The sequence below is a fragment of the Filobasidium floriforme genome (assembly GCF_021052385.1).
Source record: "Filobasidium floriforme strain CBS 6241 chromosome Unknown HD553scaffold_3, whole genome shotgun sequence".
Classification (NCBI taxonomy): domain Eukaryota; kingdom Fungi; phylum Basidiomycota; class Tremellomycetes; order Filobasidiales; family Filobasidiaceae; genus Filobasidium; species Filobasidium floriforme.
The window spans coordinates 73,724-101,614 of record NW_025763624.1 but is presented as its reverse complement, the minus strand read 5'-3'; the positions used below and the strand labels follow the sequence as shown (position 1 = coordinate 101,614).

Genomic DNA, 27,891 nt, shown 5'->3' with positions numbered 1-27,891 from the left:
GGTCTTTCTGCCGTTCGGAACCCATTGAAGATGGCTGGAGCGTAGGGTTATCCATGGCTTGGCCACGCTCAACGCGCCTGCTTTCAGCGGTAAGCCTGAAGTAAAGATCATCGTTGTCCCTCCTATCTTCGCCCAGGGGGACATAATCAGTAAGTGGCTTGTATCATGCAAAGCGGACGTAGCCCAGAAGAAGGACGACTCGACATACCATCTGTGCGAACTGTGGGAGATCATTTTGATTCCTCTGGCCCGCCATGGAAGGAGCGATGGTTCCGGGTGTCTTCAACCAGGCAATTGCCAACTTGACAACCAAGGTCCTCCTTGACTGTTGTCGATGGAGAAAGAAGCCTTCATGAAAAAACTCAGGAAACTGCAGTTGACGCAGTAGTCAATGACGAGAGCGGCATAGTTACTACAATGCAGCATCTGAGCGTCTTCACCTCATTCTAGCCAGAGGTGTCCCGTCTGGGTATGTCAAGGCCTGGTGACTTCGGGAGTAGGGTGCGCTGGATGCGCCGGTATGGAGAGGACATGGGCGAGACGATCGGAATATGAATGGGAACGTTAGATCTGCTATACAGCTTGGTTCGGCAAATGACTTTCTGGCTTCTGGCCTTAAAAGATTTATATGCTGTCCTGGCCAAAGCTTCCGTCGGATTGACATTACTTACAAACATCTCCGCTCACATGAACATCCTTTGATTCGAAGGAGATTGATTAGTACGTCTACCAGGCTCAAGAGCCAGGCGCAGTTTTATTTGATACTTTTCCGCCTCCGCCTGCAGTTGTTAGATTGAGCTGGATAGGCTCTGCTCTGTCTATGTTGGTAAAGTGTCGGGATTCTAGCCTGCGGATCTCCAACATCACATCAAGGCATTAAATCCTCCACATAGCTTAGATCGTTGCGTACTTTGGCTATGCCAAAAGAAGGCAGGGCATCAGCCGAAGCGGCCAAACATGGATCGATGTGAATCCCTCGTAGAGTGAAACGCGAGTACCAGCGATGCTGCCATTGCCGGCCGATCCGGTGGCATGATGACTTCAATGAAGCTGCAGAGAAGAGCAAGCAAGCTCCTGCTACATGTATGCTTATGCCTCAAGGGTTTCTCTCCAGGCGGCACGTTCTAGGTGATTGAAATCAATCGAAGCAGTCGGACAATACAGAAGACATCGAGATATAGTAATCGGATAACACAGAAGGTATCGAGATATAGTAATCGGATAACACAGAAGGTATCGAGATATAGTATGCATCTTGGACGAGGGGATGACAAGGTTGGAAAGTTTCATTTCCTCTGGACTGGCTTCCAACCGCCCTCGGGACTAAGCGTCCTAAAAGACACGTCATAGCTTTACGTAAGCGAACGTTATCAAGATATTATAGATACTATAACTGGCCGATTTTTACTGTAAAGTTACTAGACATGACGTCGATATCAAACAAGCGATTCTGACATGGTAGCGGCTCTTCATAACGTTCAGTCAGTCAGAGGAAGCTTCACAGTGAATAATAGACGTCTTAGCTGACGTACGACGAAAAACGATAACGATCCGATACCGAAAGACTGAGATAGAACTCTTAGCCCGAAACGAAAAACAACACACACCGAACCGAACACCACACGTTGAACCGATACACCGAAGCCGATACCGATAGAGAGAAGCCATCTTGGCAGTAGTCATCATGTCTTCTCTTACCGATTACAAGAACGCACAAATCGAAAAGCTGAAAGGCATCCAAAACTGGACGACCTGGAGGCAACAAATCGAGACGAAACTCCTGTTCCATGACCTTTGGGACGTGGCGGGAGCCACCGACATATTCCGACTCGACCGTCCTCTATTCAAAAACAAGGATGGGGAAGAGAAAGAACCTGCTGCGTGGAGCAGTAAAGAGAAGTCGGAAATGAAAGCCTGGCACACGAAAAACGCCAGGGCCGCAGCGTTGATCACAGACCTGTGCGAACCCGAAGTCCGAGTCCATATCACCGACATCTCCGACTGCAGGGAAAGACTCAAGAAACTGAAAACTCTATACCAACCTAGCGGCAGATCGGTCCGCTCCGTACTTAGTCGACAGCTGTTCGGCATGAGAATGAAAGAGAACGGAGACCTGGAGAAACACTTCAACGACATGAGAACCAAATACCGAGAGTATTTGGAAGCAGGCGGAAGTCTCGGAGAAGGAGAAGAGGGTATAGTCGATCTATTCTTACAAAGCCTTCCCGAGTCGTACGCAAACATGGTAGAATCGATCAACCTGGTGCTCAATAGCACGCCGATGGAGATCTCGTTGGATTATATCTACGGACAACTCTGCACACGACTCGTCAACCGAAACAAATCCCTCTCGACAAAGGAACCTGCGAAGAAAGTAGAGCTAGATAAAGGAGACGTATTGATGAAAGCGCTCATGTCTCTAGGCATGGAAGAAGAGCAAGAACCCACCGACCAACTACACGCACTCGCCACCGCCCTAAACAATCGAGGTTACGGGGGACGGGGACGAGGTCGTGGGAGGGGAGGATCCAATACCTCCTCCAGACAACCTACTCCTGTCGAACACATCACTTGCTACGATTGCGGTAAGAAAGGACATATTATAGGCATCCGCGGTACGCATGTCGTACCCACGCGGGATGTAGGTTTTCACCTCGTACGGAGGTCCGTTCGGAGACTCTCTCGGAGACTCTCTCGGAGACCTATTAGGAGATGTGTTCGAAGATGTCTAACTAGCACCTTGTAGTAGTTAGACATCCGTTATTACATTTATTACCCTACCCGTACCTTCTAGTCCCGTGTGTTACTATTCAGGTTTGCTGGCAAACCTTATAGAATAACGGATCACCCAAACACCCCGACTAGGAGACCCCGTATACGATGAATACGTTCACGCAGTGTTACGGACCGGATAGGGCTGTCCACCCCATCCCTGCGGATGCGATCCCGGTCTTGAGCGAAGACGGGAGCATGCAGATGATGGATGGACAAGGAAGGTTCATGTGGAGGAACCCAACTGGGGAGACGCTGGTAAACGACCAGTGCGTCTTTGCCCACCAGCAACCGGAGGTAGGTGCCACGGGGGTACCTACCGCTTCCACGCAGGCCGCACCGGCCAACAACATGGGGCAGACTCCCCCACAAATGCAGTCAACACCCCCAGCAGCTAACCCTGCTCCGGCCGCTGCGCCTCCTACCAGTCCGGACGTTTCCGCCCTGCTCTCCATGATGGCGAACATGCATAGCCAGATGATGGAGTTGGCAATGTCGAGGGACACTCGATCGGCGACGGCCACGGAGGAAGCGAGAGCGAAGCTGTTCAAGTTCGGTACGCCGGACAGGTTCGATGGCAGCAAGAAGGAGAAGGTTAGGGGATTCCTGGACCAATGCAACCGGGAGTTCCAAGTCAAGCCGGGGTTGTACACCGACCTTTACAAGATTATGTACGCGGAGTCGTACATGGATGGGCAGGCCCAGGCATGGGCAAGGGAGTACTCGTCGGGGCGAACTCAGGTCACCTGGCGGGAGTTCGAGGCGTTGCTCGTGGAGATGTACGGAGGGGGAAGGAACATCCTTGCTACGGAGAAGGAGTACTACTCTCTGAAGCAGGGCAACAAGAGCTTGAGTACGTACATCACCGAGTACAACGACCTCGCCGCCCTCCTCCCAAACCTCAACGAGTACGGCAAACGGTCGTTCTTCCGCGCCAACCTGAACCAGGCCTTTCAGGACGCTATTATCCCTATGCCCAACCAGGAGCATATGACGCTGGCGGAGTTCCAGATGGAATGTCGTCGGTACGAAGACCAAGCGGAAGCCCGTAGGCACACGTCTTCGGGTAACCGTGCCCACACGAGCGGAAATCGTTACGCAGGTAACCACGTCGCTCCCCGAAACCCTGTTGTGGTTAACACCACTGTTGCCCCTCCTGCGGTGGCCGCCACTCCTGCGGTGGCCGCCACGTCGGGTGCTACGCCCATGGAGGTGGACGCTGCGAGGATGCCCGGCGGGAAACCCTGCTACAACTGCTGGCAGCCCGGCCACAGGAGTGCCCAGTGCAGCAACGCCAAGAGGTCTCCACCTGCTTGGTGGCAGGCTCGGCAACAGGCTGGTCGAATGCAGGTGGCTGCGACGTACATGCAACCTCCCGCCCAGAACCACCAGGCGTATTGGGACGAGGAGTTCGCTAAGCAGAACGGGGACGAGCCGTTGCTATGGACTCCGGGTGCTTAGGGTTTTCGTGATTGTCATTACTCATTGTTGTACCTTCGTCGGCAGGACCGACGAAGATGTTTATCACCATTCCTTTTTTTACGAACTTAACGAGCCAACGACAATCAAGTTTGTCTTACGAAAACAATGAAGTACCACGACTCGCTTGGAGGCTCAATCGGAGACTCGTTCGGAGACACGTTTGGAGACTTTGCTGGAGAAATGAATCGCAACAAGAAAATAGCATAAAAATAAAAAGGGAGCCGACCCCCGAACGGCGACCAAACGAGACGTTACAAACACAAACAAAATCACGCTCCACCACCGTCGCCACCACCGTCACCACCGCCATCGCCACCGCCATCGCCACCATCACCCTCGTTGCGGTCCGCGGTGTGCTCGGTCGCGGTCCCCTCGCGCTGGGACCTGGCCCTGCTACCTCGTTGCGAGGGCTGCTTGTCCTGGGCGGGAGGGGGAGCGGCGTCCTTGGCGGGGGGCGGGTCGGCGGGGGGGGTACGGAACCGAAGGGGGTTGACGGCGGCGAGGCGGTCCCGGGCCCGTTCGTACTCCAAACGAGCGTCCTCAGCGACCTTGCTGGCGGCCTCGGCGTCAAGCCGCTTCTGGCGGGCCTCTTCGTCGGCCTTCTCGGCCGCGAGACGAGCGTCTCGTTCCCGCGCAGCCTAGGAGAACTTGGGTTAGCTCAAAACGCAAACGTAGAAAGAGAGTACTAACGATCTGGACCTCGGTCTCCTCCTCGTCCACATCCATGGCGTCCTCCTCGCCGGGCCACACGGGGAGAGGCTTGTACTGACCCTCGGCGAAATCGAAGGTGATCTTGCGGGCCTCTTCGAACCCTTCCCAACCGCGACGGGTGTTGGGGTCCAGGTGGTCCCACTCCTCCTTGTTGTCGGCGATGGCCTTGTAGAGAGCCCCGCGTTCGCTCATGACGGAGACACCGGACCAACGGTTGAGTTGAGGTACAATCTGGATGTCGGATAGCATGCAAGAGGAGTCAGTGGAAGAAGAAGAAAAAGAAAAAGAATAGAAGAAAACAAACTCACAACCGTATCGAGGAGCCTCTCGATCTCGGTCGCGACCTCATCCCGAGTCCCCAAGGCCATCTTGTCGGCGCGCAACAAGACCAACCCCGCTCGAACTCGGGTCTCGGTATCCTCATCGTCGTCGAAGACGACAACCATCTCTCGGGGAACGGGGGCACAACCGAGTTTCTTCGGGGCGCACCGACCGCAGGACCTGGTGACGTTGCCGGCGGTGTGCGGCGGGTGGATGAGATGGCGGCAGAAAAAGAGACCCTCGACGCTGATCACGTCCCACCACGTGCCGTCTTCCGGGTTGTACGTCACAAAGTCGGCGGGAGTGACGCTCTTGAACTTGCCACCGTCGAAGCAACGTTGGCAACACCATTGCCAACCACCGGAGAATTGGGCCTGAAGATCAAAAATCAGATATCAAAGGAGGGTCAGTCGGAGACCCTCTCGGAGACCCTATCGGAGACACGAAAACAAAAGAATATCAAAGGCTTACCAGCAACCCATTCACGCCATCCACATCCCCTCTCATCCAAGCGGAGATTACCTCCGGCGGGACGGTTCCTCGGAATCGTTCTTTCGCCTTCTGTAAGGCGTTGACCTCGTTGATCTCGAAGCCTTCCCAGTTGTTACCGCGTATGTAGCCATACACGGCGTCGTTTACCCAGTCCGTGGCGGCCTTGCGTTTGCGGGGTCTCGAGGGAGTAGGGGGAGCAGAGGGAGGCATCGTACGAAAGGAGGGAAGGAAAAGATACGGGAATAGTAAGCTATAGGTTTGCTAAAGGAGAGAGGATACGTACGTCGAAAAACATCAAGTCGACAAACCCCCTCGGGGGTCTTATACCTTTCACATTTCGAGAACAAGACAAAAGAGACCTAGGTAGCAGCTACTAGGACAAAGCAAGAAGTCGTTACTTCGAACACGACAAAGAGAATACAGCGATATCGGTTAGAAAGGACGTCGATACATACGACATCACCTTTGTTTACATCAACGAACAATACCGCGGACAGGACCATGTTGCGATGTCCGCGGGGGAGACAATAGGAAATCGACGCGCGACGCGTCATCGTCGTCGGCTGGACGTTTCAGACGAGTCGACGACACCGATAGACAATAGGTTCTTCATTGCAGCACCCACGGGCGCCGAGCAGTGTTTCAGAGAGAACCAGTGTACCTAGACGTACAAATCGAAGGTTCTAGACGATCTCTTCGGGGACAATAGAGCGGAGACGTGAGGAGAGTCGCGAGGGTACAGACACTGGACGTTTCGAGGGAACAAAGAACTTCAAGATGAAACGTCTACTCTAGCCTCGGACTACTCGGCTACTTTGGGCAATCTGGAATCTCGCCCTAAGGGGGGGATCCTATTATAGGCATCCGCGGTACGCATGTCGTACCCACGCGGGATGTAGGTTTTCACCTCGTACGGAGGTCCGTTCGGAGACTCTCTCGGAGACTCTCTCGGAGACCTATTAGGAGATGTGTTCGAAGATGTCTAACTAGCACCTTGTAGTAGTTAGACATCCGTTATTACATTTATTACCCTACCCGTACCTTCTAGTCCCGTGTGTTACTATTCAGGTTTGCTGGCAAACCTTATAGGACATTACAAGTCCAACTGTCCGGAAACCGGTGGTTCCCCAGCGGCTCGCCCACCCTTCCAACGTTCCGCTAGCTCCTTACCGGCTCGACAATATCACGGACCTGGAAACACAGCCAGGGCAAACGTGACGCAGGCGGACGATTACGAACTCTATCAGTGTTTCGCCAGCAAAGCAGTAGGGAGCGTTGACATGTCCGCTGACGACGCTCTCTTCGACGAACTCTCGCACGGACAGGATTTTGAAGGAGGGAGCAGAGGTAGGCTGCCTCTGGCTCCCGTCAAGGACAGCCGAACGCGATGCGAGACCTTTGGAAGCGAACCTGACGAAGACATCAACGCGAGATGCGGTAAAGCAGTTGCCCTGGCAACCCGACTGGATTCTAACGAGACGGTGTTAGACTCGGGAGCGTCAGGGCACATGTTTAGACGGAAGGAACATTTCGTGACCTACACACCATGCACCGTGCAGGTGTATGTAGGAGACGGAAGATACATCAACGGAGTAGGATTCGGTACCGTGCAAGCCGAGATGGAAGTCAGAGGACAAAAGAAGACGACATACATACGAAAAGTCCTGCATGTCCCAGACCTTGCCGTGAACTTACTCTCTACGGACTCGCTAAACAAGGCGGGACTGAGCGTGAGTTTCCCGGCTGGAACGGGAAAGGCGGAAATCAAAAACGGATCGCGTCTGGTAGGAGAGGGAGAACAAAAGAACGGTCTCTTCCTCGTCAACATGAAGCTGCTGATCAGTCAACCAAAAGCAGCGGCGCTATCTTCGACGCAACACGCGGAAACGCTCCAGACCTGGCATCGCCGATTAGGCCATCTTAGTGCTGGCAGGATCAAGAGGATGCGAGACAAGGTATCGAATCTAAACATCAAAGATACCGGGGAAACGTTCGTTTGCGAAGAATGCATCATCGGGAAAATGACGACTGCTGCGGCGAATGGTCATCCGACACGCTCGACAGCATGCAACGAACTCATTTGGACAGACCTATGTGGTCCCCTCCACGTCAAAACGGTGGGTGGAGGGTATACGTATTTCATGACAATCACGGACGACTTCAGCAGATGGGCGACGGTATATCTACTGGCAGATAGACGACAGGAGACGATTCTCGAGAAATTCAAGTTCTACTGCGCGGCAGCGCGAGCCAAGGGAGCGCCGGTGAAGAGGATCCACTCCGACGAAGGAACGGAGTTCCTGAATGAATCTGTAAGGGCGTTCTGCAACGAAAACGGTATCTCCCACTCGGTCAACGGTCGATATACCCCGCAACAAAACGGAGTTGCGGAGCGTATCAACCGTACAATTATGAACGCCGTAAGGTCCTGGCTCGCCGAGACAAAGATGGGATACGGGTTCTGGGGAGCGGCGGTAAACGCTTTCGTTCATACGAAGAATCGCTGCTTCAATCGAACCATCGGTAGTACCCCTTACGAGCTTTGGTACGGAGGTATGCCAGATGTCTCGTACTTGCGAGTATTTGGAAGCAAATGCTTTGTTCGCAATCCAGACGAACTTCGGCGGAAGTTGGACGCTAAGGCTGTCGAGGGGAAGTTCATCGGATACAGCGACGATGGACAAAACTACTTGGTTTGGCATACAGATAAACGTCGGGTAATGATCGTGAAACGTACAAACGTCAGAGTAATTGAAACAGCGTCCGAAACTGAACCGGACAAAGAAAACCGACCTCCCTCACCCGTTCCGCCCAGTCCTCCTCCCGATCAGAAGAAACCCGACGAATCCACCACTCCTGAAAAACCCAAAGACAAACCACCTGGCGGCGTCACTGCCTCCTCATCACATGACACAGAACTATCGGGCAACTCTGGCTCGACCAACGACACAAACACGAAGAACGATACATCCACCAGACCTCAACGACAGAAACGACCTCCAGCTCACCTCACCGATTATGTAATGTCGATGGCCTTCTTAGAAGACATCGGTATTCCACAAACATACCTTTCCGCTACTGAATCCTCACTCAACAACTACGACCAAACTACACAAGAGTGGAACTTTGAACGCGAACTTGCCTCACACATCGTGGACGAAAACTCCGACGCCATACACTACTATGCGTCGCTAGCCAACGAGACAATCAACCACCGGCAAGCTTTAGCTGGTGACGATAGGATCCACTTCGAGGAAGCGATCGGAAAAGAGCTCGAACAGATGCAGAGGTACGGTGTTCTAGAGACTGTCACCAGACCTCTCGGCCGGAACATCGTAGGGAGTCGTTTCGTCTTCACCAAGAAGTACGACGAGAAAATGAAAACGAAGTACAAAGCGAGGTTAGTAGCAAAAGGCTACACCCAGAGGAAAGGGATCGACTACGGCGAGAAGTTTGCACCGGTTATCAAGATGACGACCATCAGACTTATGCTCGCGTTAGCAGCATATATGGACTGGGAGATCAAACAATACGATATTGTTACGGCCTTTCTCAACGGAGAGTTAGAAGAAGAAATCTACATGTCGGCACCGGAAGGCTTCGAGCACATGCTCAGCAAGGATCAATGCTATCGCGTCAAACGAAGCCTTTATGGTCTCGTTCAAGCTCCGAGACAGTTCAACGAGAAAGCCGTTCGTACGCTAGCTGCTCTTGGACTTCAGCAAGCCAAGTCGGATCCCTGCCTCTTCATGTCCTTCGAAAAAGGAATCTTCATCGCTATCATCATCTACGTGGACGATTTGCTTATGTTCTCTAACTCCGGAATACACATGACGACAATCGAGGATCACCTTGCGAACTGTTTCGAAATCAAGAAGCTAGGCGATCCGAAAGTCTACCTCGGTCTCGAAATCACTCGCGATAGAGGGAATCGACAAATCCACATCTCGCAGATCCGCTACATTAGCGAGATGATCGAACGATTCGGTCTTTCTACCGAGAACGGCCGACAGACTAGTACTCCCATGGCCAGCGACGACCTCACCAATCTTAACGTTACCGACGAAGATCGACTGGAGATGAAGCAAGTACCTTACTTGTCTGTCATAGGATCCCTTCTCTATGCCTCCAACGGCTCACGACCCGACATCTCTTTCGCCGTGAGCCTACTCGCCCGCTTCTCCACTGATCCACACCCACGACATTGGCAGGCTGCCAAACGAATCTTACGATACCTTCGTCATACAAACCACCACAAAATCACGTACACGGGTACATCCAGTCAACTCGCTGGATACGTCGACGCCGATCATGCTGGAGATACCCGCGACAGGAAGTCCACAACAGGCTACGTCTATACCCTATGCGGAGGAGCCTTCAGTTGGTCCTCAAAGAAGCAGCCAACGGTCTCGGACTCTACTTGCGAGGCTGAGTACATCGCCCTCGCCAGCGCAGCGAAAGAGGGATGCTGGATCCGCAGCATCTTGGACGAGCTGAAGTTCGGAAGAATCCGAATGACGATCTTCGAAGACAACATGTCTACGATCTCGATCTCGTACAACCCGGTCCACCACGGCAGGACCAAACACATCGACATCAAGTACCATTTCATTCGCGAGAAGATTAAGGAAGACGAGTTAGCGGTCGTACATATCCCCACTTGGGAGAACGCAGCCGACATGTTCACCAAGGTCCTTACTCGAGATCGATACCAACATCACATCAATACGATCGGCATGTCCTAAACGTCATCACCTTCACCGCGGCCTACTTAGGCGGAAGCACGAATTCGGCGGAAGCCGTTCATCTCAGTCAATACAAATCTACGACAGCATTACGAAGAACATTCTACATCTATTCTTTTGGGATCTTCTGGGATCGACGTCAGCAATGACATCACGGTAGTTGATACGTTCGGGCGGAAGTAAAAGACACGTCATAGCTTTACGTAAGCGAACGTTATCAAGATATTATAGATACTATAACTAGACGATTTTTACTGTAAAGTTACTAGACATGACGTCGATATCAAACAAGCGATTCTGACACGTCCAATAGATGGAATCGACCGTCTCAGTCGAAGGGTTCGAGCTGCTTCCAGTTCGGGTGGAGGCCGTGAAGTCGGTGGATTCAACAGCCGATAGAGATGTCGAAGAGCTTGCAACCTCTGCCGAGCGATCTTCGCGTCTCGGGTCGATCTCCGTCGATTTTTGGTATGTTTCACGGTGATGATTTGCGTACTGGTCCAGCGTCTTATTGTATTCCGCGGCTTCCCCTGGGTTCAACCAAGCATACTGCACCCATCCGACCTGTTGACGGTTCAGCGGAGCAGCTCGCTGAGATGGGTTTTTCGCGATATCGATCAATCGCTTGGGCTGCTCCGCAATCTTGAGCTCATGAGACTGGTAGCAGCTGTTGTGCGCTGCAGCCTGAAAGAGACAAACTGCCCGTTACTCAATGTCATGAGTTCCATGCCATCGAGAGATCGAGGCATGCTCACCATCTCACGCAGACGATCGCCCGAAACTTGCAACGCTTTACTGGTCTCTACCTGATGATTGTGATCTGCCGGCATGTTCGAAAGTGTCTGAGCGAATGATCTGGAGTAAATCGACTGGTGTACGTGCGATCAACACGACCGACAGCGAGGGTGATTGTAAACAGCCTTTTCTCGAGCTGACCTATATGAGTATACTGTGGACATCACATCCGTATCACACAGCCCTGGAACCGACCTGTACGTGAAAATATTTCAATTTGACCGATCCTTTCATCATCGGAGTGCGCCCTTGGAAATAAGGTGTCTAGCGAGAAAGCAGCTGTTTAGACTCAATCTCCGATCTCCGATATCTCTATCACGCGGAAAGCCTCATATGATCGGGGCGAGTCCAGGCCATGGCGAGCGAGAGGCGCGCGCTAGGTAACAGGGTTGACAGTGTGTCTCCTGAAGGACACTTGTAGGAGCCGTATGTATAGCTACGACAAAGGTGCTTAACGATAAGTCCGCCATCTCAAGGGGAGATGGGCTGTAGAATGTATACAACGGACGAGTCGGTACAGCATTAGAGACTGGACAACGAGGGGATATGAGTTTGCGCCATGGGATACGTTTGGTCTAGGGGAGAATTTCGAGATGTGGAGATACGAGGAAGTCAAACGGATTCCATATGTCTCCGGCTCTACAATGTGAGACAAATCTATCGAGGGGGTACATGCGTTGAGATATCAGAGGCGTACAGGCTCTGTTCCGTCCGTGCTGTGTCTGCTTCATGCGACAGGACCGTTAACAGGGCGTTCTGCTCACTACCGCTCGGCGCGGAATCATACCGGCGATTGATGTGACAGGTAATACTTCTCGCACCCCCAGATCCTGCGTTTACTGTGACCGAGGTGGTACCAGGTGCGGATACTGTGGACTGGATAGAAGGCTCGCCATGGTTGGATCGAGTCCTCGGAGGCACGTAACCAGCGTCTATTTTGGAATATCGTGAATGATTCATCTCGCTCCACCAACAGCTATTGTCACAACCGAGAACAGAGCACTGCTTCGGTTGATCCAGCCCGATGGCATGGTCGCCGTAGGTCTCATAGATCCCGCCCTTCGTGCGCTCCAGACCATTCACCCATTCATCGTGAAATGCGGTCTTTTCCGCATCATTCAGAAGAACTATACCATCCCATGGATCTCCACCTTTGGTAAGCTGCACGGGTTCGTCACCAGCCTGGTATTGACGGCGCCAAATAGCCCATTGGCGACGCTTGTGCTTGGCGGCGGTTCTGAACTGCATATCTCGACGCCGTCTCCCCGCATCCTGATGGTCATTTTTGTCAGCGTAACAGTCCTCGCTGGCGATGAGCAGCGTTTTTTTTATTAATTTGAAGCCTTGCTTACAGATCTTTCGAGCTCTGCTAGGCTTGGTGATATCGCGTGTCCGTTGGGCTGCGATTGCTGTTCTCTGGACGCCATATAAGGCAAGGGCATATGAAGACTGGAAAGAGATGTATCTGAGGTCGAACCGATTCGCGACCGTATCATAGCGGTCAGGACCCGGCGTCTGTAGCTCTTGGCCACGCTCATGGTCGCAAATATATAGAACAGCTCAACTATATCTCCCGTGGAGATACACTAAATAAGATTGGGATCCCGAAAATGAGATCCTTTCATCGGAGTATGATCAGGAAAGCTGCCAAGCTATAGACATCATGCGCGGTAGTTGAAACCAATTGATTTCCTCTGCCAATACGTCGTCGGAACGGGCTTGACTGCATCCGAATCCGTGTTGGCCTGACCAAAACGTTTGTGTGTGGTCATAGTCACATCAATCGGGACTGTCGGTCACTTCTAGGTGGGTCCGCCCTCTTATGAGTTCGGTTCATAGAGGTCGGATGCAGACTCAATAGCCCATGTGAAATCCCCAAAATAGCTAGAGATCCGATTGATTACAAACATGAACGGAGGCAACTGATACCGAAGAGCCCGGAACGGTCGAAGAGACGATGACACCCAGAATATAGACGATTGACGTATGAGCTGGGATCAACGGCGATCCTCACGCTATGGCCGATTTCTTCCATACCACCGAACAGTGGTATCGGACCTGGCCTGTCGAGTTGAAACAGCGAGCTATGGCCATCCGAAGGGTACGGATGTGGCAGTTGAAATAAGTAGCTGCTTGTGCGCATAGTGTTTTGGCTAGTTGCGTGTAGTTGTATAGGGTGTCTGCGATTCCGTACATATTCCCCTTGTAACTAAAGACCAGACTTTACGGCTTGATTTAGTAAGCTCATGGTCGAACGCAAGGCAGATCAAAAGGTGTAGAAATGGTTGGCTTGGGACTCAGACCCTCTGCTTTTCCTTTGCCCCCTTCATATATAAGCCTGTGTGAGCATCGCAGCAAGCCAAGTCCATGACCAGACGGCGGCGAGGCCCTTGGGTGTCATGAATATTTTGACTGAATATATGGTCATTTCACACAGAAAGCACCCTCTGGTAGAAAACCCCACATACGTGAGGTGACAGGGTAGCTGTTGTGGCAGTTTTCAAGCGGTTAATCAGGTTGCAGATGATATGTCACGCATCCGTGTTCGTGGCTATGTTTGTATCCCTATTCAGCCAGTATCCGTCCTCGACCACTTCCTCGCCCGGCAGCTGAGAGAGATCATGAGCGAGCTTGATTCATACAGCATACTTATACGTCATACAATATCACGATCGTTTCGGTGATTGGTGGGTCTACACTTCGAACACGCTCCATTCTCCCTCGCTCCTTCGGTACATCTGTTCTCGTAGAGAATTGTCATCTGTGTATTGAAGAACGAAGCCATGAAATAGGGAAGTCTTTCGTCCACGACGGCAAAGAGAGTATGACTCACTTGGGCGTACGCAGACGCTTCCTGAGAACAAGTCCGAATACCACAGCTAGTCAGTCCGGTGGGATACATACTCGAGTCGAATGATGTAGCACTGACGACTGTTCCGAAAATTGACGCCGAATCGCCTCCAATTCGTCTGGCAGTAGTACCTGGTCGATACAATGTCCATATCTGCCCAACTTGCTGGTGATAGCGTTGTACATGTTCTTGACGTCATCGGCGCCTGCTGAGTTCTCTGTAGCGAGCCTTTCGGCGATGTTCATAAGAGCTAGTGTGGTCCAGAATCTGCCTAGTCGGCAAGTTGGCCCTCCGTACCACTCAGCAAGCGTTTCTTCGGAAGTACGTTCATCTGTAGCGGCTGCGGGGTGCCTATATGGAATGATTAGCTTATCGTAACTCAGCTGTTCTGATATTTCAGCCCGACTCACCCGCGCCACAAGTCGCGAAAAGTATGCAGAAGGACTACCGAGCGTGCTGAAGTCACCTCGGAGATGCTGGATGTTCCTCGCAAGAAACCTTGAATCAGCCGTTCGTTGATTAGTTTGTCCTCCATCAAGCGATAGCTTGAATTGATCGCCCGCCTCCAAGGATCGGATTCGTTGAACACTCCCCCGTACGTGTCAACAAACTTCTGTAGCAAGCGATCATTTATGAAGCTGTCCACTGACGACTCGCTGACGTTGCGTTTGTTGCTATCCTTGTCGGCTTTGTATTGTTTTTCTAGGGATCTTGTCGACACGTAAAGACCACCCAGAGTGGCTAGTGTAGCAAGTCGACTAAGAACATCGAAGGTTGTTTGTAAAGGACCTCCCATTTGAGCGTACGAGTTGGATATGAGGAGGCTGCCGATGAAAGCAGCGGGTTGAACCTATATTCGAGTCAGCTTGCCTCATCAATCCTTCGTATAGAGCGTATTCGATTCGTATATTTAATTTTATATGTATGCTAAGCTACCGAAAGGTCCAGATTTCCAAGCAAGTGTATGTCCGTACAGGTTGCCGGACGAACGCGTCCGTTTGATCAGCAGCGCGCCCCCCATCATCTGCGTTCAGATCAACTCGGATGAAACCCTACCTGCTCACCGGTTCTTATTGCACGTGCAGATCATCTTGGAGCCTTGCAATTACCTGATTTCCATTGTCGGATAGGTATTAGGTTACACTGTGCCAGCTTGCGGCCTATCAATCCCAGCCGAATTCAGGTGCGGAATTCATACGCTAACGACGTGATTCTACAAGCTAGTCGACCCCCACTCAATGTACCGCTCGGACCTAACCTTCTCACGATGGTCATGTCCGCCTGCATATTTCCGACTTGAATCTTATTCGTCGTACTCCCCTCGTACCGATGACCGATCGAACAACCTCACGCATAGTACATGCGAGCGTGAGCTCGTCTAAGCTCGTTTCAATTAAGTCATGACCAGGCCACAGCCATTCGTACCTTGGCCCCACCATCAATATCGACAGTCGGCCCTGCGAGCAAGGACCGGCCGATCAGCTAATCTCGACCAATGACTATCCGAGTATCATACGACGCGGATACTACGGATTGATGTGTTCAATCTGGATCTCGTAGTTCGAGCTACTAACCGTCTGGGCTTTCGAGAATACGAGGAAAGGAAAGAAACAGCCAGTCGTGTGACCTCGGCCTCGACCTACCTGCGACCTGCGGTCTTGCCCTAGCTAGCTACACATGAAATGCGATCCGACCCGTACCCGGGGTCGGTCATCTTGCTGCGCACTGATCACTACTCAGATCCCGTGGGGCTCGGGCGAGGGATCGTCATGTGGTTCCCCCTGTTCTGCATCTCGATAATTCCCAATAGTGCAGTGAGCGCAATGAACCGACGCGCTGACGCACCGGCGCTATCGGTACCTCGTTCGTCAAGTCATAGCCGGCGGTATGGGCGTCACGGGACCTGATGAAAAAGGCGGGGGCGGGGGCGAGGGCGGGTCCGGACGAGACCGCATCCATCGTCCGATCATCATACAGTATTGGAAAACGGAATCGAAGGTGGAAGCTCGAAGTAGAAGGCAGAGCCAATCAGATGGAGGGGAATTCGAATGTATGTGTGTGTATGTGGAGGTGCGGAGTGTGAACCGAAGAGTCGACGTCGATGTACGGGTGTTTGTGTTGATCAACATGTTGTGCAGAATTTGGCTGCCTTGGCTGTAGCCGGTAGTAATTGTTGCTTTGGTCAGCTGCGCAGGATCGGGAGGTTGGATGCATCGCGACTCTACGAGCGTGCTCGTTGCTTGAATCGCTTGAATGGCAATTCGCCGAGATCAGGGGTCATCATATCATCATGCTCGTCATCGTGATATCATGGATTGCTGAGACGAGACGAGGTGCGAGGTGGATCAATGGATCGGAAATCAAATCGTTCATTACCGGCGGGAACTGGCAGAAGGCAGGCACGCGAGAGACACTTTGGTAACAGGCGAATATCCCCCTGAGTATACGCGGTGTAATTGACTATTTCCCCCGAGTTTACTACTCGTTTGTATCGTTATCAACATATCGTCTCGCGAGAGGGTAAACTTACCAAATACGTGTCATTTGCCCCAGGGGTAAACGGGTCACGTGTTTACTCCGGGGCAGACGAGGCGCAATGGCGACCAAATTGAAGCGCGATGACGTTACATATGATAAGGAATCTTGGGGTAAATGACGTGTAAATTCGATTGCTTCCGGCACTAGCACGCTCCCCATATGCTTCCGGTATCGCTCGTACCAATCCACCCGATAGCAAATGATCATCAAATCCATCAGATCGAAGTACAACAGATTCAACTAAGGACTCTAGCCGCACTCCCGATCGCATAGGTGCCTATAAGGTAGAGCTTTTCGAGATCAGTCGCCCACCACAAATCGTAGTGCCGGTGGCCAGGGTCGATACGCCTACTCGGGGCACCGGAATTGGACCTCGATCAAAACAGATTCCGACAAAGTAAGCACAAGTGCTAAGGCCGTAACAGGACCGCAGCATGCAAACTTACCCGTAACCACAGGTCAATACCATGGACGAACAGACCCCCAATCGACCCATCCGCAGTGATCCTCCGGCTATGGCTGGCCCAAGCTTGCCGCCGGCTTCCGGACCTCAAAGGTCGGCTTTCAGCAAAAGGAACACGGCGTTAGGTCAATCTGCAAGTCGAACAGGATCCTTCAACTCACCTCTAGCCCCTCGTCATACACCTTACGAATCGCCCAACTCCCAAACACCAACGCTTGCCCGTAGGCAGAACGTCGCCGCTAGTGATCGGACTAGGTCAGGAACATCTTCGATGGGACCTCTCGGCCTGGGTGGGATGGTGGGATCACAACGACATACCAGTAGTCTCCCCGGAGCAACCCGACCCCCAATGGCCTCCCAAGATCGCTATCCCGAATCACAGCCCAGATCTATGCCCAATCAGGATCGGTCCCGAGGATCAGAGAGTCCGCTCGAGCACGATACGCCTGCAGTCCGAAATGATCGTCCAGCCGCCAGCATCGGCCAGAGTCAGCGATACCAGGGCCAGGAAGCACAGGTGCAACGGGTCAACAACCATCAGATGTCGGACTTGATCAAACAGCTTCAAGAACTCACTGCAACCGTTACACAGCTACGTGCCAAGGAAGTCGAACGTGATGAGATGATCAAGGACCTCCGTACAGCGGACGCAAAACGCCAGGAAGAGTATCGAGCCCTGGAAGCAGAGGTCGCGGTGTTGAGGGACGGTCGGGCCGGGATGTCTAGAGGATCGAGCCAGAATGCGGTTGCGGGGCCGTCTGAGGGGCCAGGGAAAGCTATAAGGGATGCGCAATGGAAAGGGATCAGCAAGCATGTCAGGCAAGCGGTAGAGGATCTGTACGGCACCACGAAATTCCTAGATCCCTTTCCCAGCGAGGAGGCGTGGCCGATGTTAGAGGCATCCGATGGAACAGCAGCGAGACGTGAGTTACTGTTTCTACGTTTGACGTCCTAAGCCTTTACTGACCGGCTCGTTCTCCACACCGCCCTAGCTGCTATGAGGTGGAACCTGTTAGAAGCTTCGACATCATCGCACAATCTGGAACAAACCTCGATCCTCATCAACTATCTCCGTACCAAACGCGACTCCATCCCAACAACGTCCGATTTCCCCCTCGATTCATTTCCCCCTCACGACAAAGCAACAGACCTGTATGCCGACGCCATCGCAGGTTATCAGAAGCAGCTATCGAGATCGTACAGAGAGAAGGTGGTGAAGGAGTGGGCGAAGAATGGGAGGGCGGAACTCACCAGTCAGATCGAGTCGGCAGAGTCTCGGGTGAAGGCTGGAGACACCGAAGCTGTTGCCTTCCTGGTCGAGCTCCGAGGAGAATTTGCGGCGCAAGAGGCGAAGTACAAGAAATTGCCGTCGGGATTTACCAACAAACGCCGGTCCAAGTTGGTCAGCATGGCCGGCTGGATCAAGAACCGCAGGCTGCTCACCGAGTTCGCCTCGCCCGATTACGACTTGTTCGAGAGCCTTTACTGGATCCCACCCCTGACGGGAATACCGGATGAGTCCGTCCCGCCGAAGTACAAGTGGCAGTGGTCTGATCCTACAGGTGTCTATTCAGAGGAGGTAAGTTCGAGATTGTACCCTCATCGATATCGGTTCGCGCTTACCGATTGTTCCGTTGCTAGTGGATCACTATCTTCAACCGCCTCTGGAAGTTTGATCACGCATCGTTCGATGACAAGCAGCGACGAGGACCTGATATCGACAAACTCGAACCGGGTCAGCAGATGCAGCCGTCCAAACCTTACTTGGTATCAAGTGTCGGACTCCTTGAGCAAGCTCCGCAAAGCTGGATGTTCGATGAGACTTGGTTAGCCGCAAACAAGGACGTCGCTGCAGTCAAAATCGTGCCTACCGATGAATTCCTTACGAAGCAACAAGTCCGTCTGACACCTTGGTACTTGAACCATCCGTGGGTCTTGAGCAATCGCGGACAGAACCACGGCCGATCGGGCTCAGAATCTGGAGAGGTCAGCACCGACACTACAGGAACGACCACTGATGAGGAAGGAGTACCTACCCGGGCGCCCAGTCAAGCCGACCGCTCCCGCTCCGTCACCACCGCCGAGCCCACCGCAAAGAGGGTGCGGATTGAACCTCCCGCGACGTTCAATGCCTTGCCCGCTTCCCAGGACGAAAGGGAGGACGAACCAGGATCCAGCCAGGAACATACGCCCCGTGCAAACAAGACCTATCACAGAGACCAATTTCAGTCGGCGCAATCGTCGTCCAACTCGTACTCACAACTGAGGCAGCACGCGTACAACCCTGGCATGCCGATTGATCCATCGATCCAATCCTTCCGGCCATCGTCTCAAGGATACGCGCAAAGCCAACCCTTCTCTCAGACTCAAACCTACCTTCGAGACCCCGGGGGTAGCGAGGCGATGTTCTATGGCGATAGTCGAACTGGCAGGTATCCCGAGGTGGAGCGGCCTTCCGGTCAAGGCGGCATGAACAACCCGGTCATGAGTCCCCATCAATTCGCCCCAACCTCTCCATACGGACAAATGGGTTACCGCGCCGAAACGAGGGGTGAGATGGAGGACGACACGTTCATGGGTTCCCCGCCCAGGGATGACTTCTGAAGATTTGTGAGTATACTCGGGTCTTGATTGGCTGCGGGTATATGTTCATCTTGCTAAATAGCTATGTTCGAAGAGCCCATCAGTTAGCCAGATCACCGACGACCTGCCCTTGCTTTGCAAAGGATTTCAATTGAACTCACCACTGTCTTTACGCATTACAACCTCTTCTATCTGATGAAAGCCAGCGGAACTGGCGGACTCGTTCTCTAATGTACTCAGCGCAGCGCAAGGCTTGCCTTATCATGTCTCCGGAACTCACACGTAGTGTCATGCGACCCGCAAAGATGTCATCATTGGTCGCCTTGGGTTCCGTTGCCTGGCGGCAGATCGTCGTCGTCGTTGAGCCAATACTCGGGCTCGGAGCCGTCCTTGTCACACGAGATACTGATGATGCAAGGTCCGTGCAGTGGCGTGTCCAGCTGTGAGACGATGGTTGAAGCAGAAAGGTGGGTCACCGGAATGAAGGTCTTGCGGGTTTCGGCACGTTGTTGGTAGATGCGCAGACCCAGGTCGATGTTCCTGTATTCCCACGGATATTTGCCTGTTCCGTCCGGTATCGCTTGAAATGTCTCGACTAAGGCAAGTGTAAGCTTGAGAGGCTCGGCAATCGCAGGAACGCGCAGCTCGACGCCCAGAATGAGGTGGATTTTGACGAGGTCGCGGGGGTGATTTTGTCCCCTGACCTGGGCGATAGCGTACTGGTCACGGCGGGTACGTCCGTATAGTTTCGAACAGAACCTGTAACAATGATTCCAGTACGCAAGACGTGAGCAGACGTTCTGGAGACCTGTACCCTGATCGATCCTCACTTGTAGCCCTGGAAGACGACGTGTGTATAGATGCGATAGCCCTGCGATCTGCTCGTTCCGAAATCAGCTTGTAGCCATATCAGACGATGAGGTCCAGATCGACTGACTTTCGAGGTAGGGCTGGCCGTGGGTCTGTGTAGTATGCCGAGTCGATGAACTGATATTCCGGATGGTTCCGTTGTATGTAGTCAAGAAGAGGCTTGTATGCCTCGTATGTCGCCAGGTCGAACAGTCGTTTCTTGGAAGCATCTGGCAATCGGAAGGTCGGGGATCCCCACCTCGCCTCGTCCAACATCAGGGTCCCTTGTATCATCAACCTGTCGGCCAACAAGGCTGCCAGCGCTTCCGCTTCTGCAATCCCGCAGTCTGGAGCAGGATTGGCGACTATAGCTGCGAGGCAAAACTCCAATAGCCAGGACCTCATCTGAGTTGAAGGGACATCACGTTCTTTGCCGTTATGATTGACTCTGGATAGTGCTCCATTGTGCCTTTCGAACGCCCATGTTCCGTAGCCTGATAAGGGACCGTAAAGATGGACGAATCTGCAGGAAGAGTACTGGATCAGACTAGGAGTCGAGGCCGGGTGGACTTATGGACCGGCTTACGTAGCATAATGCATGGCCAAATGCCAATTGATAGAGAGCTTCCCACCAAGCGATAGGACGGCAGTGGCGCAATTCGAAATATCCCGGACTGCGTCGAGTGCGTCGTTGACACTGAGCGAGTGGGCGTGGAGGATCCTCAATCCCGAGCAGAGCGAAATCGCAGCGTCATACCACCTCTTGCGGATGCGTACGACATCTCCGCTCTGACCGTCTGATGTCCGGCGATCCGATTTACTCGTACTCTCGTCCGATCGTCGGGGACGTCCTGGGCGGCGCCGTGTAGGTATCGGTTCAGGGATTGCGTCGGGGCAGTCCAAGTTGGTCTCATCGATGTCGTTGCTGTCTTCGCTCCGCCAGGCTCGCCACAGGGCTACGGGCAAGATCTGGATAATCCTCTTCCATTCATCGGCCTTGAGTGCACTGGCTGCCCCTCGTCGGTTCCCAGCGAATTGTCGGACCACTCGTGTTGGGATTCTGCCGAGATGGCCGGGATATGCTGCAGTCTCGAAAACCTCAGAGAACAGGTCCGATCGGGGAGTCCCGTGCAGATCGCCACAGAAGAGGTCGTGCTTCCATAGCATATTGACGAAAGACTTGACAAGCCCTAAGAACGAGTTGTGCAGGGGATCGACTGGGGTGGTAGAGCCATGATCTACGCCCGACAGCTGCATGAATATCGAATATCGAACTCCAAACTCCTCCTCGATCTGGCGCTTTTCGTGGAGTCCCGCCGTCTCGTAGCGAAAGGCTTCCTGTAACATCTGCTCTCCCGAGGCGGGTTTGGCGGGGAGATTCATGAAGTCGTAGCCGCTGGGGTCATTTATTTGGTCCTTGATAATGCCACAGTAGGCGCATGGGTGCCGGTTGTGGTTGTACGATACTGACCCCATAAGCTTGCGTTGAGCGGGAAGGTCGGCGGCGGCCAGGAGGACCCTCGCCATGATGATACACGTTTCACCTCCGATCGTCATCTCAAATCCCCGTTCGCAACGTTTGACGTCCGAGATGATGGGCTCGAGTATCCGATTCAAGTAACAAAGCGAAGGTTCGGTAGGGCCTGGGATCACGCATAACAGGATGGTATATTTCTTCTTGAACGTTAAGTCCCGAGGCAGATTTGCTACGGTGGCGTAGATGGCTCCTGTAGAATACCCAGGCATCCCCTTGACCCCGAACCTTGAGTCAGGGTATGATCAGCCGGCTGTTAACCTTCTTTCAGTCTCTCGAAGGCGATACAACTCACCAATCGATACCAATCACGATCTGCAGACCGTAAGTCATCCCTGTCAAGCGGTGGCCTGGTCCTTTGTCCTGATCGGAGACCGAGCAATCGTCGTAAACCTCCCGCTGGGTGCCACCTTCTTTGGCTCGCCAAGCGGATCCATCGGCGTAACCGTAAAGTGGTTGATCATGAGGATAGAAGGGTTCGAATCGATTGGTTGGGGCCTGACGCCGACTGCCTTCAAAATCGCTCTCGTCTTTCCGCCATTCTTGCAGTCGCCGGACGACTTCCTCGTTCTGAAGCAGGAGTATGAGCCCAGTACTCAAATTCGTATAAGGTGTCACCTTGAAGGGATAGCGGGCATTGTTGATCGTGTCGAATATCTTTTCTTCGCACTGGGTGCCACCGTCGTCGGCACCGCAGATATCGCTGGTGAGGCTGCTTAGTTTGCGTATGTCGACCAGGCTCCAACATTTCGGACAGGTGATGTAGCGGTTCATGTGCTTGTCAGGATGTATGCCCAGGCGGGATACGGCGGTTCTCCAGTTCAGCGTCTTCTTATCCTCCCCCAACAGGCTTGCGACCATTTCGTCCTGGGCAGCTTGATGGTCGTCGACGTGCCGATCGACTTGTGAGGCTAGTTCGGTTGCGATGGCGACGCTGGCATGCATCTGCTCGAGCATCTTGTTTACAGCACGCTCTGCTGTGCCGGTAACCTTCGACAGTGCTATTGCAGTATAAGTGTGCCTGAGAACGGGTGGAAGGTCGTGGTGGACTCGCAAGTTGGCTAAGTTGGCCTCAGGTAAGGAGTCGTCGTCTTCGTCGTCGTCGTCGAACCGGTAGCTATCGTCCCCATCTTCCCAGTCTTCTGGATCAGGTGGATCGACTAGGGTAAGATCATCGACCTGTGATCGACGGGATCCATCCCCTAAACTCCCATCATACCCGTCATCCGACGAGGGGTCTCTGAGATCACCGGCAAAGTCGTTCCCAAAGTCGTCATAATCAAACGGCTCGATGTCGAGGGCCGGAGTGGAGGGGTTTGAAGGTATCGGGGAAAGACTCGGGACTCGACGGGGAGGTGGCGGTACGAAAGGATGCTTTTGCTGGTGTTCCCTGTATGTCATATGAGAGACCGATCGGAAGCCCTGTGGATACTGCCTACATGCAGCACACCGGCAGACCTTCTAATATCATAGGCCATGCGTCAGCAGGACAATCTCTATTCACGCAAGCACTCATGCTCTGCCTGCAACTCACAGTACGAGCAGCCCGGCCAGACATTTTGGACACCAACCGTCCCGGGGTCTGCTGTCCGCATGCGGGCCACTTGATTTGACCTTCGAGTCCACGGCGGGAGTCGTCGTCTAGCCACGGGACACAAGATGCTATGGCAAGACTGCGGGAGGTAGCTCCCAGCTGCTAGGTTCTGTAGCTCCCGCAGGATCGTGGTTGTGAGGCATACGGAGTGTAGGTACTAGGTCAAGACATTCGACATATGGATCTTGCAGGTAGGTTGACGTGACTTGGTCAAGGGCTCAAGGGCTAAGTGCTACGTACGCTACGTGCTACGTGCTACAAGGGCCACCTCGGTCTTTGGGCAAACGAGGTGTAAACCTCGGTGTTCGGTTGCTCCTAATTTCCTCCGCTGTTACCCCACCGCGGATACAAAAAGCCGAAACGGGGGGTAAATTGGGAGTACATAACAAAATTACCCTACGTTTGCCTCGGTGCGATTTATCCTAGTTAGCGAAGTGCGAGAGAGAAAGGGGGGAAGGGCGTGAGGAGGCGGGAAAAAGGGGCGTTTCATAACGGGGTGCGTTCTATTCCTGGAACCCGATGACGCGCAGACCCGCGGGGCAGTCAGCTGTCCTCCACCTCGATGCGGCTCCCCCCTTCCTCCTTCCTTCCACCCAGCCCCTGACCGATCGACCGATGTGTGCGGAGCATCCACTCCCGCTTTCTCCCTTCCTTCTCTCCGCTTCCGTCGCTCGGTTAGGGAGATTGATGATGCACTTAGCGCGAACTTGACAATTGCGCAGGGGAGGGACACACATGGACACACTTTGGATCGACCTCGGTAAGTGTCAAGAGAGGCGGCAATGGCTCGAGTATATATACAAGAGGCGCGCAGGGGGGGATAGAGCAGTTTTCTGGATTGCCGTTGGATTCCCTCTCGACTTCAACTTGCGCTTGCGAAATATCGCTCGACCCCTACACTTCACATCACATTACACCCAGCGCCACACTCTGCCATGCAGGAAGACAAGAAGGTGTTTCACGCCGAACACGCCGAAAACGAGTCCATCGTGGACGAAAAGAACCCTCAACCTCCTCAACAATCCAACAGCGTCCTCGCGCACCTGACCGAGGCCCAGGTGTTTGCCGACGTCGAACACTTCTGCATGCAACATGGTTTCGAGAACGACATCCCCCTTTTCAAACGGGCCGCCCGGGTCGCTCATAACCCTCACGAGATCGCCACCCTTCCCGACTTGACGGACGAGGAGAGGAGGATCTGTATCGAGGAGACGACGCACAAATGGAGGCATCCTATCATGATGTACCTGACCATCTTCATCTGTTCCATCGGAGCCGCCACTCAGGGATGGGACCAGACCGGAGTAAGCTTTGCCTTCTCCACCCCTCTGCCGTGCCTTTTCGTTTTCCGCTGACATGAAATTTTGACTTGCCATTTCGTAGAGTAACGGTGCCAACCTGTCTTTCCCCGAAGCTTTTGAGATCGCGGACAACAAATGGCTCATCGGGCTCATCAACGGAGCTCCCTACTTGGCTAGTGCCGCCCTGTAAGTTCCCCGGCGCTTACTTATTTCTTTTCACCTTGCAACCCTGCGCATTCGCTTAAACGTAATGCGCTTGTACATGATCGGGTGTTGATGATTTAGTGGGTGTTGGATCTCGGACCCTCTCAACTTTTACCTCGGTCGAAGGAACGTCATCTTCCTCACTGCCCTCTGCTTGATCGCCACTCCCATCTCTTCCGGTTTCGCTAAATCTTGGGGTTGTAAGTGCATCTCGCGCGCGTTAGAATGCGACTTGAACTAGGCATTGACCGAAATTTCCTCCTTTTTTGGCATCTTATAGCGCTCCTGGCCTCTCGTTTAGTGCTTGGACTCGGGATGGGTGTGAAAGGATCGACCGTGCCCATCTTTGCCGCTGAAAACTCGCCGGCTTCTATTCGAGGTGCTCTCGTCATGTCGTGGCAACTCTGGACCGCTTTCGGGATTTTCTTGGGTTTCGCTGCCAAGTGGGTCGATCATCATTTCATTTCGTGTCGGTTCGATTTCTGACGACCTTAACAATGCTCGTTGTCAGCCTGATCGTCACCAACTGGAGGCTCCAACTCGGAAGCGCCATGATCCCCGCCGTGCCTCTCGCCTTTGGTATCTACTTCTGCCCGGAATCCGCTCGATGGCTCGTCAAGAAGGGTCGCTACCAAAAGGCTTTCCAATCGCTCAAGCGTCTCCGTTTCAGCGAACTGCAGGCCGCTAGGGATCTTTACACCATCCATTATCAATACACCGAGGAGACCAAGCTCGCCAAGCCTTCGACTTTTATCGGCAGGATCACCGAGTTGTTCACCATCCCTCGAGTTCGACGGGCTACTTTGGCCGCGCATACCGTCATGTTGGCGCAACAGATGTGCGGAGTGAGTAAAGCATTAACTGTGTTCCAATACATAATACGAAGCTGATCGATTGTTCTACGCTGCAGATCAATATTATCGCCTTCTACTCGTCCACCATCTTCGTCGAGGCTGGTGGGTATACCCCTCGTCAAGCTTTGGGTGCATCATTGGGTTTCGGTGCCGTCAAGTGAGTTGTTGGTTGGCGTCGCATTCCTGCAAATAATTTGAAGTTGACATCGTAGCCGTTCTCTCCAGCTTCGTCTTTGCCTTCCCCGCGCTCTTCACGATCGACACTTTCGGTCGACGAACCCTCCTTCTGTTCACCTTCCCTCAAATGGCCTGGACCTTGCTTGCCGCCGGTCTCTGTTTCCTCCTCCCCGAAGGAAAAGCCCGTCTAGGAACAGTCGCCGCCTTCATCTTCCTCTTCGCCGCCTTTTACTCTCCCGGTGAAGGTCCCGTCCCGTTCACCTACTCGGCCGAGGTATTCCCCCTCGCGCAACGAGAGATCGGGATGGGTTTCTCCGTCGCCGTCTGTCTCGGATGGGCTTTCGTCTTAAGTTTGACGTTCCCGAGGATGTTGGAGGTCATGGGCCCCACTGGAGCTTTCGGATTCTACGTGAGTCGAGCCGGGACACCTTAGGCGCGATTTTCGAAAAAAAGTCTCAATTGACGCGATTTTCGACGATTTCTTTCGACAGGCCGGTCTCAACGTTCTTGCATTCATCATGATTATCTTCTGGGTCCCGGAAACCAAGGGACTTACGCTCGAGTGATTAAGAGGCTCTTTAATCATTCTATAATTCTCCCTAGCTGACCTTCAAATGTGCCGCCTTGCAGGGAGATGGACTTTCTGTTCGACATCCCTACTTCGAAGTTCGCCACCTACCAGGTCAAGCACGCCATCCCTTACTGGTTCAAGCGATACGTCTTCTTCAACAAGTCGGCCAAGCTCCAACCTCTCATTCACACCCGTGAGGACCGAACTATCAAAGCTTGAAGTGCTAGTGTACCTCAATAGGATAGGCAGACTGCGCTTGTGTGAACTTTTATCAACGTGTATTAAATATGGGTCGTCAAAGTTCTTGCGAACAATATGTGCCAATGCAACCGAATTCTGCAACGTCGATGTGTCCTCCATGGGTAAAATGAAGAGGGTGGTGAATCGCTTGCCATCTGCCTGGTTATGGATTTGGAAGCTACGCGTTGACTTACGCGAGAGCCAAGCGGCAGACCGCTTAAACTTGGCATAGCGGACGTTATCGCACCTGTTATTGGAGGGTCTCTTAGACTTGATGTGGACGGTCTAAGCGGCATTGTGGATACCATATTAATGAAAACTGTGCGCAGGATACTGGTGGATATCTATCAGACATTCTATTGATGAGGCTGGCCGACTCAAAACGGGACAAATTTAATCAGAACCGAACTCTGGAAATTAGGGAGCTCTAGACACAACAGGCCAAGGACGTGGCAAGCGGATTCTTCCCAGGCTCTCTGTGCCAAACGACAATCCTCGATATATACTTGTAACCACCTCGAGTATATGGCGTGGAATCAAGTTTCAGGAGTCGATCAACTGGGCAACTGGTTACGTATCAAATTGCTCCCGCAAGTCACGCTCGATGTCAGGGTCGCTCTGTTATTGCGAATGTCACTCTAACAACCGGGAGAAGCGGACCGAAGCTACGACCATGAGAAAAGGCAGATAGAACGGATGATCCTCATGAAGATACCGTTCTACGCCCTTGTGATGCATGTGATGTTGCTTCTCTGCAGATGCGTTAGACATTTGGGGCAAGAATGTGACGGCATCTACCACTTAGAAGCGCACT

The 27,891-nt window shown here is 52.9% G+C and overlaps 5 protein-coding genes across 5 annotated transcripts; 3 read left to right on the top strand and 2 right to left on the bottom strand.

The window, feature by feature from the left end:
• Positions 1-1,684: 1,684 nt before the first annotated feature.
• On the top strand, positions 1,685-2,378 carry HD553DRAFT_321910 (uncharacterized protein; the record flags this gene model as incomplete). The annotated part of the gene is made up of 2 exons (XM_046181259.1): positions 1,685-2,195; positions 2,275-2,378. 2 exons carry the CDS (start codon positions 1,685-1,687, stop codon positions 2,376-2,378), a joined length of 615 nt encoding a protein of 204 aa, XP_046039061.1.
• Positions 2,379-11,975: 9,597 nt separating this feature from the next.
• Positions 11,976-13,071, bottom strand: HD553DRAFT_347823 (uncharacterized protein; the record flags this gene model as incomplete). Its single annotated transcript, XM_046183327.1, has 2 exons — positions 12,671-13,071; positions 11,976-12,590 (listed from the first exon to the last, which is right to left on the bottom strand). Exons 1-2 carry the CDS (start codon positions 12,854-12,856, stop codon positions 11,976-11,978), a joined length of 801 nt encoding a protein of 266 aa, XP_046039060.1. The 5' UTR covers positions 12,857-13,071.
• Positions 13,072-14,151: 1,080 nt separating this feature from the next.
• On the bottom strand, positions 14,152-15,737 carry HD553DRAFT_304955 (uncharacterized protein). The gene is made up of 4 exons (XM_046179090.1): positions 15,234-15,737; positions 14,976-15,019; positions 14,580-14,910; positions 14,152-14,520 (listed from the first exon to the last, which is right to left on the bottom strand). Exons 1-4 carry the CDS (start codon positions 15,257-15,259, stop codon positions 14,202-14,204), a joined length of 720 nt encoding a protein of 239 aa, XP_046039059.1. The 5' UTR covers positions 15,260-15,737; the 3' UTR covers positions 14,152-14,201.
• Positions 15,738-17,174: 1,437 nt separating this feature from the next.
• HD553DRAFT_339201 (uncharacterized protein) lies at positions 17,175-19,774 on the top strand (the record flags this gene model as incomplete). The annotated part of the gene is made up of 3 exons (XM_046182416.1): positions 17,175-18,093; positions 18,163-18,749; positions 18,812-19,774. The coding sequence occupies 3 exons, from the start codon at positions 17,175-17,177 to the stop codon at positions 19,772-19,774; spliced, it is 2,469 nt and encodes an 822-aa protein (XP_046039058.1).
• A 4,765-nt stretch (positions 19,775-24,539) lies between these two features.
• HD553DRAFT_304952 (uncharacterized protein) lies at positions 24,540-27,179 on the top strand. Its single transcript, XM_046179089.1, has 9 exons — positions 24,540-25,034; positions 25,114-25,217; positions 25,317-25,435; positions 25,516-25,678; positions 25,747-26,080; positions 26,146-26,246; positions 26,315-26,675; positions 26,758-26,828; positions 26,897-27,179. The coding sequence occupies exons 1-9, from the start codon at positions 24,666-24,668 to the stop codon at positions 27,054-27,056; spliced, it is 1,782 nt and encodes a 593-aa protein (XP_046039057.1). The 5' UTR covers positions 24,540-24,665; the 3' UTR covers positions 27,057-27,179.
• The last annotated feature ends 712 nt before the right edge of the window (positions 27,180-27,891 follow it).

Bases quoted from the DNA above. Each gene is read 5' to 3' on its own strand.
- HD553DRAFT_304955 (XM_046179090.1), bottom strand. From the start codon at position 15,259: ATGATCTGCACGTGCAATAAGAACCG. The intron at 15,020-15,233 runs GTGAGCAGGTAG...ACTCGAATATAG, and splicing joins TGCACGTGCAATAAGAACCG to GTTCAACCCGCTGCTTTCAT. The intron at 14,911-14,975 runs GTACGCTCAAAT...TTGCTACACTAG, and splicing joins AGCCTCCTCATATCCAACTC to CCACTCTGGGTGGTCTTTAC.
- HD553DRAFT_304952 (XM_046179089.1), top strand. From the start codon at position 24,666: ATGCAGGAAGACAAGAAGGTGTTTCACGCCGAACACGCCGAAAACGAG. The intron at 25,218-25,316 runs GTAAGTTCCCCG...TTGATGATTTAG, and splicing joins TACTTGGCTAGTGCCGCCCT to TGGGTGTTGGATCTCGGACC. The intron at 26,829-26,896 runs GTGATTAAGAGG...GCCGCCTTGCAG, and splicing joins ACCAAGGGACTTACGCTCGA to GGAGATGGACTTTCTGTTCG.